The sequence below is a fragment of the Bicyclus anynana genome, chromosome 14 (assembly GCF_947172395.1).
Source record: "Bicyclus anynana chromosome 14, ilBicAnyn1.1, whole genome shotgun sequence".
Classification (NCBI taxonomy): Eukaryota; Metazoa; Arthropoda; class Insecta; order Lepidoptera; family Nymphalidae; genus Bicyclus; species Bicyclus anynana.
In genome coordinates this window covers 16,169,334-16,187,047 of record NC_069096.1, presented here as the reverse complement: position 1 = coordinate 16,187,047, position 17,714 = coordinate 16,169,334, and the positions used below count along the sequence as shown (strand labels likewise).

Genomic DNA, 17,714 nt, shown 5'->3' with positions numbered 1-17,714 from the left:
GAGTTGAAGTCGCTTAAAGAAGGTTACGTACGATATTAATCTATCATGTTTTTGAAAACTGATCTGAAATCTAATTATAATATAATTTTCAGGCTTATTTGTTTCGTTAAATATTTATCTAAACCTAAAATTTACAAAATACTATTAAAATTTTATAAAAAAAAAAATAAAACCTCCCGCTGCGGGACATTTGAACACATTTTTTTTTGAAGAGCCTTAAATTGTTCATTCTATCGTTTATTTTTTTTCAAGACATGTATATTGAATACATAAAAATTACAATTTTTAAATATTTTTTGCCTGGCCAAAACGCCATCCCATGTCATGACGTCACGTAAGACATAAGTAACGTGATGGTAGGACAACAAGGACAGAGATCGCTTAGCTAGCGATAAGCCGCAACCAAACCATAGCAGCGATAGATTAGCATCAACAGATACTACGGAGCCCATGACACGTTACAGACATAAGGAACTAAAACTATGAACAAAAAAATCAATTAACATACCATAACAGTTATAAAATTGTGTTAAAGGTCGTTTTTTTCTATGATGTATTAAAAAAAGGAATATAATACTCATTACAATACACTCATTAACTAAAATAATTAGATACATAAGTGAGCCGTACGATTCATAAATCTCTGAGTCTTCTTATAATGCGCACATCTGTGTCGCTCTGTCTAGTCGTGACATGTATTCAACTGACGAATTACGTGTCGACAGTCAAACTGTCAGAAGACGCAAACCTAAACACCACAGGCCTGGCCACAAAATATGGGCACCCGGCGACGCATTACGACGTCGTCACTGAAGACGGATACATCCTCACCCTCTACCGACTCCACGGACGGAGCGGGATCCCAGTACTGCTCACACACGGCCTGTTCGATAGCTCCGACACTTGGATGATCAGAGGAAACACCTCCCTAGCGATTACGCTCGCCAACAACGGATTCGACGTGTGGCTGGCCAACAGCCGAGGCAACAGATATTCGCGACGTCACAAGACCCTCAACCCTGACACGGACCCCGCGTTCTGGCAGTTCAGTTTTCACGAAATGGGATACTTCGACCTCCCGGCTATAATCGACACGGTGTTGGATAAAACCGGTGCAAACAGTTTAAACGCAATAGGCCACTCCCAAGGTAACACTATGTTCTTCGTTCTCGGTTCAGAAAGGGAAGAGTACAATTCGAAGATCAATGTGATGATAGCGCTCGCGCCGGTGGCTTATCTGCACCACAGCCCCCCGCCTGTATCGTTCTTTATGCAAATATCTCCGACGATCAACTCTCTGGCTAAACTCCTCGACATACACGAACTACTGGGAGACAATACGCCCGAGGGTAGATTGGTGCACTCGTTCTGCCCCGCGTCGAAGGTTGGACACAAAATATGCCTTTACGGAATCGTGTTTCCCATGATGGGTTTCGATGCTGCAGAGTTAGAACTGGATTTTTTCGCAACAGCGTCTGTGCATTTTCCTGCGGGGTCTTCTATGAAATGTATACTACACTACTTACAAGTTGGACACAGAAAGATATTTGCAAAATACGATTACGGGACAAAACTCAATAGAAAAATCTACAACTCTACGAACCCTCCGGCGTATAGATTAGAGCGAGTTACTATGCCGATAGCTCTGATGGCCGGCAGGAATGACCGTTTTTCTTCGTTACATGACGTTGCCGTTCTAAGACGGCAGTTGCCAAATGTGGTGTACTACTTGGAAAATCCTCGCACATTGATGAACCATGCGGACTACATGCTGGGTAAAAACCTACACGTTTACTTGACCCCATATGTGCTACGTGTATTGCGCAAACGTAACAACTTTGATTAATTGTGAATTAGTAAACCATTATTTTTTTATTTCCAAAAATTGTTACATTTTAGTCATTTAGCGAGAATCGTTAGTGACATATGGAAAGTGAGTAGCTGCTCAATAAATGTTTAAACATTTTTAAATACCTAAAAACAAAAATAACAATAGTTTTAAAATTTGATCATCTAAACTAATGTTATAAAAAGGTAAAGTTTGTGAGGTTGCAGAGGGTAATCTCTGGATCTACCGAACCGATTTTGAAAATTCTTTTACCAACAAGAAAGCCGCGTTATTCGTGAATGTCATAGGTTTTAGGATTACTAACCGACGCCCCGCGGTTTTACCCCCTATTTCCACAAGAACGGGAACTAAGCGAGTAACAGCGGGGCGTCGGTTAGTAATACATATTACTAAATGGTATAATTTACTGAATACTGAATAAGGTTAGGTATAATTATTTAATAATTAAATAATAATATATAATTAATTTATATTGTCTTTTCGTGTAGACTCCGAAAACTAGATTGCTAAATAGGGTGGGGCAATCTGATTTTCTTTTAAATGTTAGCTATTTTTAAAATATCAAAAACAAAAAACACCTGTGTGATTGTTTACAACTTGCTAAACTAACAGCCAATGATCCAAAATTTCACATTATGTAGACATTAAACCAGTTCTTATCCTAAGAAAACAGTGGTCTCATCAAGTTTCATTGATTCACATTTTGCATGTTCCATAAAGGAGAACCAGCATTTCTACCTAATCATCAATAACGATATGCGATATACCATTTGATAGGATTTTTATGTAATTTAACTAGCGGACCCGCTCAAGCTTCGCTTAGACTTATTAATTTATTTATTTGCACTTCTTCCCTATCCCTACTTTACACTACCCTACTCCTACCCCTACCCTACCCTACAACTACCCTACCGCTACCCTACCCCTACCCTATCCCTATACCATAAACCTACCACTACCCTACCCTACCCCTACACAAAAAAAAAGTATCCTATGTCCTTCTCCTGGCTCTAAACTACCTCCCTGCCAATTTTCAGCTAAGTCGGTTCAGCCGTTCTTAAGTCATAAGTGGAGTAACTAACACGACTTTCTTTTATATATAGAGACAAATAATTAGCAATAAATTAAAATTGCGACTATAATTTGAGATTTAAACTATCCTATCTCTCAAGTTGGATCGAACTGCACATGGTGTGCGAATTTTATTATAATCGGTTAAGTGGTTTAGAAGTCCATTGAGGACAAACATTGTGACACGAGATTTATATATACATATTAAGATTAATAATAAGGTCAAAAGTTCTTAATTGCTGTGTGGAAAAAGTTATGGCTCAAAAAAGAACAACAAGGATATTCTTTGAAACGACTTAACAAGCAACCTGATCAATATAAAAAATATTATTTCTATCTAAATTTATAAAAATATATTTATAATAATATATGTTCACCGTCTTTATTTCATATGGCACTTTTATATTTTCATGTAAATAAAGTATGCCTTTTTTGCCATAACTTTTTTCACACAGCACTAGGTACTTCCTGCCATAACAAAAGTTAATAATATTTAAAGTTAAAGTTCATAAAAAACCTATACAATGATATATCGCATGTTGTTATTGGTATTTAGACAGGCTCCATACATACATTTTTGCCAGTTCTCCTTTGTTAGTAATTGTAAACAATATTAATAAATAAAGTGCCTAAATAGAAATTGAAAGATCCAAACGCGCTTTGGTGTAAAGAGTACACAACAAAATCAGGTCTTTACGGTGGTAATTAATGTTTTATTTATTTACTTAGCATCCATGCACTTACAAACTTACACTTACACACACTTACAAACTAATTTACTGTTTTTAATATTAAACATTTACAGAAGTAGACACGGGCATCAGCTAACATGCTATTTATGCAAAATAAATTATCAATTACCTCATACAATATGTTAAAATGATCACTTTATGTGAGGATATATAGCTGATTTACTAATTACTATACAGAATACGGTCCAGTGCAAAAAAGCACACAACTGAAAAGTTGGAGGTGCAGGTTTTAGTTGTGTGCATTTTTAACAAATTAAACATCACGTTATTCTCAGACGGTGAAAGCAAAACATCGTGAGGAAACCTGCATACCAGAGAATTTTCTTAATTCTCTGCGTGTTTAAAGTCTGCCAATCCGCATTGGGCCAGCGTCGTGGACTATTGGCCTAACCCCTCTGGGAGCCGAATATGTGCTGATAATGATGATGAATGATGACACAGAATAGTTCAGTGCGATCATAATGGAAACACTTGTTACGCACTTGTATAGTTGCGACGAACAGTTTCTTTGCTTATGGTGTGACATATAATACAGAGCAGCAACTGCTCAGCTCAGCCATGCCTTAGGCTGGGCCCTTGAACTTTACAAAGTACAAAAGTTTCAAAGTTCTCTATGAACGCCATCTGCTGGTAGTTTAAAACAACAAACACTGCTTCACTATACCTGTAGCTAGCAGCACACATCGCTTGATTACAACCGCCCGTAACGCATTCACCTTACTCCTAAAGTCTTACGGGCAAAGAAGTTTAACTACAAAAGCCATACCAGCAGCGATCCAGACGGCGAAGCGCAGCCACGTCATGTAGTCGAGGTTCAGCATCAGGTACACGTTGATGAGGACGCTGAGCCCCGGCAGCCACGGCACCAGCGGCACCTGCCACACGCCGCACATCAGCCGACACATCATCATCCTTATCAGCTAATTGTGACCCTCTTCAGGCCTTGCCCAGTAGGTCTAGCGTCAACGACATAACTCGTGAACAGAAAATGACATATTGTCGACCAATAGCGGCAGAGTTGAAATATCACTTTCTGCCTTTCTTTCTAATGCAACAAAAAACGATATTTTTGACTGGGCGACAGTTCTTTCTCATGTCTCGATATATGTCGTCGTTCGCATCTTAGGACTACAGGCCTTTATTCGTATAGGAGTATATGGAGTCAATAACCAGCATGCTGCTCCTATGTGGGTTGGCAGGCTTTATTCTTTAACAAATGAATAACATGACGAACATTCCATGACCGCCAGCTTGCTCTCCGAGGAATTTAACACTGATATCTTCCCCAGTCCGGGCTGAGAATATTTCTTGAAAGTAATTATAGCTCAATATTTAATAACTCCAAAACCACATGGCTCATCACTTGATCAACAAAGCAGTTTATCAGCATTATTGATAATGACTAGAAGTGTGAGCTTAACGTGCTGACCGGAACATGGGAGTGTATCACCACCAACTTCCAAACTCCAGGCTGTTACCGACAATTTCTAGACAGAAAAAAAAGTTCAACATTTTCAACAAGAGAAACTAGAGCCTGACCCAGGTTTTCCAACTTCGAGTTAATTATGTATGTAGATTAACTACTCGATCAAGGAGGCAGATATTATGTTAATACGATACTCACGGAGAAGGCGAGTTTCTTCTCGGAGACCGGTTGTCTGGATATGGCGTAGAGGGTGGTGACCACGAGTACAGTGCCGACGGCGAGGGCGGTCACTGGGCCTGCCTCGCCCGCCAGTATGGCGTCCCCGTGCTGGTTGATGCTGTTCATCATCAGCATGCACCATGCACCTGCACAAGATACCAACAACATTACTCGCAGGATACATATCTTATGGGTATTTGAATCGTCATCATCATTAGCAGCCTATTTTAAAGGCCCAATACAGGGACAGGGTTCTTAAAGGATAGGGGATATCGAGCACGCTGCTCAAATGCGGCTTTGTGGCTTAGGGTTATAATGTTCAATTCAATATCAACCATTATCTACCATTGCTAATGATTATAATATGATTATAATCGGTACTGGGTGTGTGTAGTGCTTTCCGTGCCAAAGGGAGAAAATTTCTGTGTAGAAAGACTGGGTATAGTAGTTGATCTTTTGTTAACATCGTCATGGCCGTCCACTGCTGGATATCAGTCTTCTTTGGGGTCTTCCAATGGCTACGATCTCGAGTCGATGAATCCAAACCAACTTATTTATGGTGCTGCTAGTGCCTAGATGCCTACATTCTATACAAGTCGCTAACCATGAGCCTCATAAGAAGACTCAGAGTTACTCAGCGGGCGATGAAGAGAGCTATACTTGGAATTTATCTGCGTGATTGAATAGTAATGAGGAGATCCGCAGAAGAAAGTCACCGACGTAGCTCAAGTAGTCTAGAAGCTGAAATGCGCGGTACATATTTCGATGAGCCTTTGCGACTAAAATTATTAACAGTTATCCTTTATGGATGCCCATATAGTTCCGCAGGGATCACTCACCGTACAGAGTGACAAGCACGCCCACCAGCCCCGAGCTGAGTCTGGTGGGCACTGTGAGCCCCTCAGAGTTAAACAGTTGCCGCGCGACGCTCCGCAGCGTCAGGTTCAGCGGCTCCGGCGCGCGGTGCGCAGACTGCGAGCGCTCGTATCTGGAACGGGGCTAAATATTTACCTTGGGCAAAACTCGACTACCTTCACGATTGCTTCAGGTTCATGCACACAGAAAGACACTTTGTAGTTTATTTGTGGCATGTTCTGCATCTCCGTTTAAAGGCGCTAGTCGGTATAAGTTCTCCCCTTTCTGTATCGCTCGACTTTGTTATCAATCGTTTTTACTACTATTAGAAAAAAGTTAAGTGATTTTAGTGCTCAATGAAAATAATATTACGTTTAAAATTAATTTAGCTGTTAAATAAAAAAATAGTTAGCCACTAGAGTGGTCACCACAGCGTGAAAGCGACATGACACGGCATTCGAGACACATAAATAACATTAAATAGACATGACTCATGAACAGATTTCGAAGTAAAAAAACGAGTGTGCTTTATCCTCTGAAATTATTTATTTAGCTCTTCCTCTCAATATCCTATCGCCGCCCCGACTACAGTTTTCGTAACATTTTAACCAGATTTCTCTCCAAATCAAGCGTACCGGAAGAAGTTTTTCTTCAAAAGTACCTCACCTAAGCAGCAGCACGCAGGAGGCGACCATGGAGTAGGCGAGCAGCGTGCCGATGGACATCATGTGGATGAGCTGCTTCAGCTCGAAGATCATCGCCAGCGTGCCTGCGGGAACAGTGGAATATAGACTCAGACCAATTATTATCACTAGTGGACTTGTATCGCTCTCAAATTCACCAACAAAATTGTCTGTCGTTTTGAAGAGGACAAGATAAACTCACACATCAATAATAATATTTAACACCAATACATATTATCGTGTCCTTACAATATTATAAATTTACTATAAATTTTAAATCATAATACACACACGTGTAATTTAACAAACTAACAATCGATTCTATGTAACAAACTGCGTTAGTTTGTATAAACACATTAGAACATGATCATATAGTTTTGACACAGGGATAACCTCTAGCGAGACAGGTCTCATAAAAGGTAATTGGTCTGAGAATACAGGGTATGAAGACTTTAGCCTGTTGGATATTAGGTGTTTGTGTTACATGCGTGCGTGGATACGTATTGTATGCGTTCGCATTGGGTGCGTGAACGTTAATGTGGAGTGTATTGGGTGTATTGGGTGCGTGAACGCAAGTGTTGCGTCTATGCGTATTGATGCAAGTGTTGGGTGTTGCGTGTGTACAGGCATATATTGTATGCGTACATGCAAATATCGATCGCGTATGGGTACGTACGTATTGCATGCATACTTTTATTTCGTGCGTGTGTATTGGGATAAAATCAAAATTACATTTATTGTTTATCAAAGAGTTTTTTTTTGTTTATCGCCATTTCACAATGCAATGCGTGCGCGCAACATTTACCTGTGACGAGCCCCGCGACCACGGTGCCCACGAGCGGCGTGTGGTACTTCTCGCTGACGCGGCCCATGAACTGGTACAGCAGCCCGTCCGAAGACATCGCGTAGATGATGCGCGGCAGCGGGAACACGGCACCCAACAAACTACAGATAACATAATATAAAATTTGAACTAGTAGTGTTCTTAATGTTGCCCCTGGGTACTACAGAGACACTCGCCAAAAATATGACGTGTTACTGCGCCTGTCTACATGTGTTGTGCACATGCTGATAACTACATCTGTAAACACACAATTCAAACCAAAGCACAGCCTGCTCGAGACATACCATCATTCTTGATCGTACTCGTATAAATGAGTCCTCGCCTGCGCAGAAGAGAGGTGCAGTGTATGGCAGGGAGCAGGTGCTAGCGGCAACATGAATTAATGAAAAATGCGCTTGCTGCTGTCTCCTCCCACACTTTTTTGTCATATCTCCGCACTCTTGTATCGTGCAAGGTGATTTTGCGGCTTCTCATATAACTTTCATAGAATATTAAACTACTTTATCAGTTAATAATTATTTATTAAAGAAAGAACTCAACTAGTCGCAAAGTTAAAGTGGCAATGTTAAAGTTATAGTGGTACAGTGTGTGGAGTGGCAACCTCGCACCAGAAAGCACAATGTTGATCAACTCCCCTATGTACGAGTGGACCGACAATGTCAAATGGTTCACAGGTTTAAGCAAATCGACTAATGCTGGCTGCTCAAGACCTCTGTGTTTGCAAGTCGATACAGAAGGCCTATTTTCAGCAGTGGACGTCCATCAACTGACAAAGATGATGATTGTAAACACAAAGAAATACATTATCTTTTAATAAAGTACATAACAAGCGAGTTACACACACAGCAGTGTTATATTACCTGGAGCAGAGCGCGCAGATGGCGCCCACGCTGACGGCGTACTTGGCCCACGGCCAGCCCAGCTGGTCGTACACGAAGGGGAACGGCGCCTTCTCGTCCTGTGCACACACCAAACTTACACTATACGCTAACTGCATACATGAGTCCTCATCAGAGGTGCAAGTATTTATTTTATTTTTATTTTATACTCTTTATTTGTACACCACAATAAATAAAAGAAAACAAGCAAATAAGAAAAAGTAGAATACAAAAGGCAGCCTTATCGCTTAGTAGCGATCTTCCAGGCAACCTTAGGCTTCGGAACTTATTAAGATAACTGTGGGTGGTGTGTACGTAATAATAAAGTACAGAGGTGCAAGGGTAGGGAGAGGGCAGGAAGACAGTAATCTATCAATAGAAAGGAATAGGCCTATAGTCATTATTCTGCGATTTCATTCTGCGAACTCAAGCAAAAGATTGTTCTTGTTCTAGGTATGAAATTCCCCTTCAACTAAAAAACTTAAGTGGTCATTTACACGAGCGGCAGCTGCTACCGACGACTGCCGCCGACTGCAGTCGACTGCGGTCGTCGGTAGAGTTGCCGCTCGTTTAAATTAACCCTTCGTTGGACGTTGAAATCAAGGAAACATTTTTTAGTAATTGTCTTTCTGAAACATAGTGAAGACTCATAAGGTTACGGAGAATGAGTTACAGCCCAAGAAAGATTACGTCTCGGATGGAAGATGGAAGCTGCGGTCGTCGCTGCATCTATCATACAATCTAAAATCTAACAAACCTAAAATCATAACGCTTGAGGCGACTGTCGCTAAGACGGGGCGTGCTGGATGCCGCCGCCGTGTCGCTACATTCCCGCTGATACTAAAAATTGTTTATCCAAGGTGTTCCGAGACGTCATAAAATTAGAATCGGACTCTACCTGCATGTAGTAGGGCAGCATCAGGGTGAGCACGCACGACACCCCGCAGTAGGCCAGGAACACGACGAGCAGGGACGCCACCACCGCGAAGGGGATGCTCTTCTGCGGCCGCCGCGCCTCCTCGCCCGCCGTCGCCACGCAGTCGAAACCTGCTCACAAACACTGTATCTAAATATCCTATATCCTGCAAAAGGCTAAAGTCTGTGGATGAATTGTGTGGTGGACAGTAATACCAAAAAGGACCACAACACGAAGAGTCGCTTAATGGAGTGACCTTTAACTAGAAACATTATCTGCTATGAAAAATTCAGTTTATAGTCAAGCGACACAAAAAAAAAATATCCTGTTAATACTATCAACACACTTTTTCATATAAACACAGCCATTATTCCCATTTTTCCTCAAAATTAAAACAGACTAAGTATTACATGCACCTTATACCTCTTTCATAACATTTTTTAATATATTCTTTACAAAATTCAAATAATAATTATAAGATTAATAACATATTATAAGATCAACAATCAAAATGATACACAAAATAACGTTAGTCAGTTAGAATTTTCAATTTCGACCTACAAAGCAAGCATTTCGAGCTAAGTAAATGAAAAATATACGAATAAATCTCTTGTACGAGCTCACCAATGAAGCCGTAGAAGCAGACCGCAGCACCCTTGATGATGCCCGCCACGCCGTAGGGCGCGAACCCTCCGCTGCCGAAGTCTGTCCCTTTGTCCTGCGGCACTTCGGAGGCGGGGATGCGCCAGTTCCGCGTGTCCGCTGCAAATATAATACATAGTTTCAGTTTGTTTTAAGGAATCTATACTAATATTATAAAGCTGAAGAGTTTGTTTGTTTGATTGAACGCGCTAATCTCAGGAACTACTGGTCCGATTTAAAAAATTCTTTCAGTGTTAGATAGCCCATTTATCGAAGAAGGCTATAGGCTATATATTATCCCCGTACTCCTACGGGAACGGGAACCACGCGAGTGAAACCGCGCGGCGTCAGCTAGTAGTCATATATTTATTCCCGTTCTCCTCCAATTTCAACAAACAAAAAAAAAATAAGAGCAGAAAACGCATGTCATTTCATACCTAATTAATTTAAAATTGAGCATGGTTTTTTTTAAAATTATTAAGTACTCGTATATCTAAACCTTAATTGTTATTAATTTTATACTTTGGGTTGGACACATGGAAAGAAAGAAGAAGAGACCCCACGTGCGCAAATCCGACTCGCACTTGGACTGTTTTTTATCTATTTCAAGAGAAGGTTAGCTGACTTAGGAGGAGATAAATAATGTACCTTTAAAAGATCCGGATATGATGACAAACAAAACAACACACAGATTGACTCCAGTACAGAAGTTGTTGAACTTGGTGGACTCCTTCACACCAAACGCTAGCGCCACTGGAAACATTTTTATAATTAAATATAAATCAAGGGACTAACTAGTAAAATATATTCCATGTCGCGTTACTTAGTTGCTTATTGCTATGCTTATCTATACTAATACTTTAAAGAGATAAAATTTGTGGTATTGTATGGGGTAATCTCTGGATCTACTAAACCGATTCTGAAAATTCTTTTAACCACTAGAAGGCCACGTTATTTGTGAATGTCATATATTTTATCCCCATTATTCTCACGGCAAAGGGAACTACGTGGGTAAAACCGCGGGACGTCGGCTAGTTAAATGTATATTGCTTATACTTTTAGAATGAGAGCCTATGATAGCCTATCAGAGATACCTGTTTTTATGAAGTCTGAAAATTGACAGCCTATGGTCCTGCCATGGACAAGTATGTTATTAGAAATAAATGAATGAAATTAGTTTATTTGTCGTTACCAGAGAACGCCATAACGACGGTGAAGGCGAACAGGTCAGGGTACTTGGCGAGGTGCGGCGAGTCCATCGGCATCCACTCGTACAGTGTCGTCGATATCGCCTTGCCCAGCAGAGAATCCAGGTATTCGCTCAGCGCTTTCACCACGGACGCCGCGCCTGGGACAACGAACAATGGAGACTCGAGTATGTCTCAATAACTTCACAGTTAGGCTTCACACAATACAGTCTGTTACATTAAATTAAAATAATTAATAATTAAACGAACTTACCTGTAAATGAAGTTCTATCATAATTATGTAAATTGCTTATATAATAAATGTAAAGTTAAAGGAAACTACTTGGTAAAATTATATTTGAGGAATGAAGCGACCAAATATAATGCTATTTATCTGATCGTGGCTTGCTGTAGGCTCTTTAATGGGACTGCAGCAGCGTCACCTGGTGGTTTGGGCAACCGCAGAATCTGTCAGTCGGGCTCTGACAGAGATCAGCCTGAGGTCTAGAGGAAAATAGAGGGGGGCATATCTGTTTAAGTCCTATGAAGCTCAGACCTCAGTTTAGAGGTCGAGCTGCTTCTCCCAAACTCTAGTTCATCTCACCGATGATGTACTCCAGGATGAGGTTCCAGCCGATGATGAAGGCGATGAACTCCCCCACGCACACATAGCTGTACACGTAGGCCGAGCCCGCCTTGGGCACGCGCGCGCCGAACTCCGCGTAGCACAGCCCTGGTGGCATTTAGAAAGTATTATTAATTATATTTTAGAATGTACAAAACAAAATTATAACATCACCTTGATTGCTGCAAAGTTATTGTTAAATTTAAAAAAAAAACCTCTACATATAATACCCACAATTAGGGAATAGTCAAAAATTGAGTTGCAATTCCCCGAAATTTGGGGAATTCCCCACTAATTGGCGATGCTGTTTTCGAATAATATAAGCATTCGAACGCCCCAAAATGCCAACAACAAAAGTTAGGTACTAATTTCACGTAAAAACTACTGAATATTTACAACACTAACTAACTCTGTCCATAACAACGACTCAATGTCATTTTTTCTTATTGAAAATGTAACATGTTGTTTATACCTATTTAACTTTATTTTTTTTAATAAATAACAATCAATTAGTAGTTGTAAATTTTTTTTTTTGTTAACTGTAAACTGCTTTTTTGTGTAAACTGTAAACTGATTTTAATCTAATGGAAATAAGCATGCAGTGTCTACTTTAATAAGATTGTACAGAGCCTTGTGTTTCTTTTTTTTAGATTGTAATTATGTAAATAATGTTACAGTTACTAGTATAAAAACTATACATACATATATATACTTATAATTAAACTATTCTGTACATTGAAGATATTTTGAAAATTTTAATTGGAAGGCATTGCATAATCAATACTGAAGCCAAAAATATAATAATTTTATATTAGCTAATTGTATAAGTTACTTGCCCCCGGGCCATGACTTTAGCGTATCACGTCCTTCGGCAGAGGCTTCGGCTGGGCATATTCCCTAAGTACATAACAAGCACGGCCTCCGGCCGAGTGCTTATTTGTCCTCCAGTCGTGACTTTACCTGCTCAGGCTTTGGTCGAGTATATTACCTAAGTAAGTATATATGCGCAGCCTACGGCCGCGCGCATTGCTGTCTCCCGGCCGTGACTTAACGTGCCCTGGCCTTCGGCCATGGATTTTTGATATAGCCTCTGGCCGTGGCTTCAGCTGGTCATTTTACTTAAGTAAATATTATACGTGCAAAACACGCGCTTTATGATACGCCAGCCTTCCGCCGCTGATTTGTGTCCATTTTTGTTATTTTAATCGTTCATGTTTTGAGTTATATTTTTGTAAAATGATTAGTGGACTATTTATTATATATAAAACATGCGCAAATATAAATATAAACGGCGAAGGGGTTGATAGTGTATATCGATTTCCACGCGGACGAAGTCGCGGGCGTCCGCTAGTAAATAAATAAATACTGTAGAATCGCCTATGTGTTATTTACATCACAATAACACCTAGGCTATCTACATCTACACTTATTATGTGCACAAAACTATTGGACTGATTTGAAAAATTCTTTCACCAATAGTAAGCTACATTATCAGGTACTAACATAGATTATATTTTATCCCCATATTACTACAAAAACGGGAATTGCGAGCCACGAGATTCTGCTAGTACAACACGAATCTCACCAGCGAACACACTAGCGACGGCGGCCAACAGGAACGACAGCACGACGGCGGGCCCGGCGTAGTTCTTGGCCACGTCGCCCGCCAGCACGTACACGCCCACGCCCAGCGTGCTGCCCACGCCCAGCGCCGTGAGGTCCAGCGCGGACAGCACGCGCGCCAGCCGCGCCACGCCCTCCTCGGCCGCCTTGCGTCGCGACAGCACGCCGTACGTCAGCCGCGCCGCGCGCGCCGCGCCCGCCTTTATACCGCCTGGAGACAAGCATGCAACAAAATTAATCACTTTCTATTTATTTTTTGACATTATAAAGGCGAGAGCTTGGATGCAATCATGCCTGATAGTAAGCAATGATGCAGCCTATGGTAGAATGTGCTAGCTTAGAAAATAAGTATTCACTCATGACTTGAAGTTATTCAACTTCAAGTCATGAGTCAAGTTTTTTATTGTTATTATTGTTACAATACATACAGGTATTATATAAACTTCCTGCAAGTGGTCTTTGAGTATTAACGAGACCACTTTCAGGAACCGATTACTGACTGTATAACTATTATTTTATTAACTATGAAAAAATAAAGTAATTCAAATAATACCGACTATCCATGTAACACTTGCCCTTAGGTAAAAAAGTGACAATATTACATTTTAAAATATAAATATGTCTAAAAATAAAATACTCTGAAAATATTAATTTTATGACACATGTTTTTTGAGCAATTTGAATTAATTTTTGTTAAAGAATATAACCCTAGAGTTATAGGAAATACTCTCCAGCACCCTGTACCATACAACTAAAAAAAGGAATTCAATAAAAACATTACCTATAAGCCAGCACAATATAACCATAGTATAATAGTAAAGAATAAACACAGTTCAATTGTTAAATATCTCACACTGTAGTTAAATAACGAGAAATAAACCACAATTGCTTAGATTGGCAGCTTACACACAAATGGTTGAGCACAAATCATTGAACGGTTACAGGCAATAAGGTTAGAGAAGTCAATTGCTTGTCCAAATTGTTGCTGCCAGACAAATTTATTATTGGTTACTAACATACTTACCTCATAATACAAAGCTATCTATAGTCACAGTAAGTAAAAGTGATAAATTGTTTTTGTGTAGCCAGAGCATATATATAATAACATCTTAACAGATAGATGGACAGACAGACACCAAGATGGACAACAAAGTGATTCTATGAAGTCATAGATAAGAATAGATAGATTAACTGTTAAAAGAATAATAATTGCAAGAGTAAGAAGGTGCAATTGTGAAATTATAAAGGTGTGAGCAGGACTACACTTGAGTTTTTGTCTCCATTAGCATACGGGGTTTCTGGATTTAACTCTTTAAGAATCGATTTTTCATATACATATAGCCCCCTAGTATAAAAAAACATGGGCAGTAAAATTTGATGAATGAATGACAGCGTTACATTTTTGTGCGCAACCTATTCTGCGCACCTTTCACCGTGCACTGCCACCAACAGCGTACATGCACGGCGCGTACGCCGCGGCCTGTTGCTCCTCAGAAACTGCAACCTTTCACTTTTCAGGCGTAGGCGTAGGCGTAGTATTGAGATGTACATAGTGTAGCTGCGGGGTAACATACACCTATTTAGACAGTCAATCTAAAAGAGTAAACTTCATTCGTGCGTCGGAGCTGACCCACACTTTTTTTTGTATGTCCTTGATGTTATTAGTGGCAGACAATTTTTTCGTGTTTTGAGTTTTGCATGAATGGAGGTTTTGAGTTTGAGATCGTTGTTTTTGAAAGTCTATGCAAGAGGCATATGTCCAGCAGTGGACGTCCAACGGGTAATGATTTTAATGATGATTATCCTTATTATCTTCCCCTCACATATGAAATGTTCTAGTTTTCTTTATGGGGCATGGAACTGAAAGGCCTCTCTCAGCAAACTAGAAATTTTAGAGTGCAGATAATAATTATGTATATAACATAGATAGTTTATAAATCTTACAATATTATCAAAAATCGCCAACGAACTTTAGATAGGGCGCTAATAAATGGTTGGCTGTTATAGTGTTACTTCAATCGAAGAGTTTCATTCTAAATTACACATTGTAAAATGGAACAATTTTAAATGACAACTATCAAGTCTGAGCGCATCAAAACTGCAAGCAAAATTGGCTAATTCTCTGTATATGCATAGTAAAAATATTGTATACAATGTCGAGTTGTGTGTTCGGGAACTGTAAAAACTGTATGTACAAAAATATATACTTAATACATAATAATAAACACAAAATTTTGCATGTGTTTGCTCAGTGGAGTAGCCAAATTTGGATCACTTTACGCGATTTTGTAGGCATGTAACATGTCTATAGTATAAATGACATTGCATGCAATGCATATTTATCAGTAGAATCAACAGTATTAAATGAGTAGGAAATTGATCAAATACTCATGAATTAAAACTAATGGTTTTTCATTCATTAATTTAACCTTGATCTTTACATAACTGAGATATGACGTGGTCATGGGGTTTTCATTTATGCTTCATATATAATCGTGCGTACATATGTACGCAATGTATGCCGGGAAAATAATTTTCTTTTCTATAAAATGTAATAAATCCTTACCATCGGCATACGCCTGTGAGACCGTGTACTCTGGATTTCCTCGTCCACGTTGAGTATCACCATTGATAAATGCATTTTCCTCGGGAAAAGTCATGTTTTCCACGCTTTATATAACCTAAACACTGTATCTTGTTTAACACTCGCAGAAAAATAACACTGAAAGAATACTGCACTGTGAACGAATCAATGCCTAATTAGGAGCCCTCGAGACTTGTAAGTAATAGAAATTCAATAACATTTCTCATATTTCAGATTTCAAATCAACATCTCACAATTTGCAGTTTTGCACTATTGCAGAAATTCGAATTCGAAACATCTCGTAAATGACAATTGACATTGACACTTGACAGTTCTCATAACTTTATCAGCAATAGAGATGAATCGAAAACAAAAATACCGATATCGATATAAGACTATAGTATAATCAAATAATGAATAATGCTACTAGGTACGCAAAATTATTTGAAACTTCGTTACATTAGAGTTTTTATTTAAACAGATACACTAGTTTTTATTTTATTTAAATATACCAAATAGTTATAATTTTTCATGCATTCAAAGTTATAGTTATAGAAAAATAATTTTTCCATTCTAACCATTAGTTCGTCAGTAGGTAAGGCAGAAGTACGAAATTGTCTAATAAAGGGAAAGCAAATGTTGTTTGATGACGTCACGGCGTGAAACGCGAGCTGAGCACCGCGCGCTCACTTTAAAATTCTATATCTCGGGAATAAATTAACGTATCGAAATAATTCTTTCACGAGTATTTCAATGGAGAATACAGAAAGCTAACATTTAAAAATAGTTGACATTATTCATTATAAGTACTTGTACTGACTCGTAAATCTATGATGTAATATAGTTGTCACTCTACAGGACTACATCTTGCATTGTACATGCACAGACCCACACAGTGATATATCTATTCGTATCTTCACTTTGATCAATTATTTAAATTGTAGTTTGTCTGTTATGCTTAACTCTTCATGCGATCGTTATAAAACTTTTTGAGATATCAATTATAAATTGAACAAAAATGACTGCTTATACTAGGCAGACAAAGTACCAACTTTTAACTAACAACTTTTTACTATATTGTTATATTACAGTGTAGTAGTTGTAGTAGTAGTGTTACAGGTAACTTGACGTTTTTTATGACTTTTTGATTTAAATTTAGGAATGACCAGTGTTTCAATTCCAGCAACAGTCAATAGCAAATTCTTAACACATTTCTATTACAATTTTATAATACCGCCGTCTGCCAGTGATACTAAAATAAATTTCGATAAATAATTTTTTTGTTTAGTTTAACATCCCTAGCCAGGTTGTGACGTAGTGACGTAAACGTCAATATTTTTGCATCATCCGTTTAGAAATTCAATCCTATGGACTGGTATTTCCATCGTAGCGTACGAATTAAACAGGCGCGTTTGAGTTTGAAACTGAAGATGCGATAGCAAAACAGAAACATGTTTATATTTTTTAATATCACCTTCCGCCTTCCTTCTGGTTTCTAAGGAACGAAATTTTTATTGTTTCAATGTCACACACTTCCCTGACCCTCTGCATCACTGCTTA

The 17,714-nt window shown here is 39.1% G+C and overlaps 2 protein-coding genes across 2 annotated transcripts in view; one reads left to right on the top strand and one right to left on the bottom strand.

The window, feature by feature from the left end:
• The window catches only part of LOC112053285 (cationic amino acid transporter 2-like), a 28,436-nt gene extending 11,965 nt beyond the window's left edge, over positions 1 to 16,471 (bottom strand). The window contains exons 1-13 of the mRNA XM_052885343.1: positions 16,137 to 16,471; positions 13,533 to 13,781; positions 11,927 to 12,055; positions 11,328 to 11,483; positions 10,784 to 10,888; positions 10,118 to 10,255; positions 9,476 to 9,624; positions 8,560 to 8,657; positions 7,661 to 7,800; positions 6,839 to 6,941; positions 6,157 to 6,305; positions 5,297 to 5,463; positions 4,439 to 4,547 (exon numbers count right to left, since the gene is read on the bottom strand). Coding sequence (XP_052741303.1) covers positions 4,439 to 4,547; positions 5,297 to 5,463; positions 6,157 to 6,305; positions 6,839 to 6,941; positions 7,661 to 7,800; positions 8,560 to 8,657; positions 9,476 to 9,624; positions 10,118 to 10,255; positions 10,784 to 10,888; positions 11,328 to 11,483; positions 11,927 to 12,055; positions 13,533 to 13,781; positions 16,137 to 16,230 — 1,786 coding nt within the window. The 5' untranslated portion in view covers positions 16,231 to 16,471. The remainder of the gene's footprint in view (positions 1 to 4,438; positions 4,548 to 5,296; positions 5,464 to 6,156; positions 6,306 to 6,838; positions 6,942 to 7,660; positions 7,801 to 8,559; positions 8,658 to 9,475; positions 9,625 to 10,117; positions 10,256 to 10,783; positions 10,889 to 11,327; positions 11,484 to 11,926; positions 12,056 to 13,532; positions 13,782 to 16,136) is intronic.
• On the top strand, positions 659 to 4,432 carry LOC112052008 (lipase 1-like). The gene has a single exon (XM_024090894.2). The coding sequence runs from the start codon at positions 659 to 661 to the stop codon at positions 1,844 to 1,846; it is 1,188 nt and encodes a 395-aa protein (XP_023946662.1). The 3' UTR covers positions 1,847 to 4,432.
• Positions 16,472 to 17,714: the final 1,243 nt, after the last annotated feature.

Bases quoted from the DNA above. Each gene is read 5' to 3' on its own strand.
- LOC112052008 (XM_024090894.2), top strand. From the start codon at position 659: ATGCGCACATCTGTGTCGCTCTGTCTAGTCGTGACATGTATTCAACTG.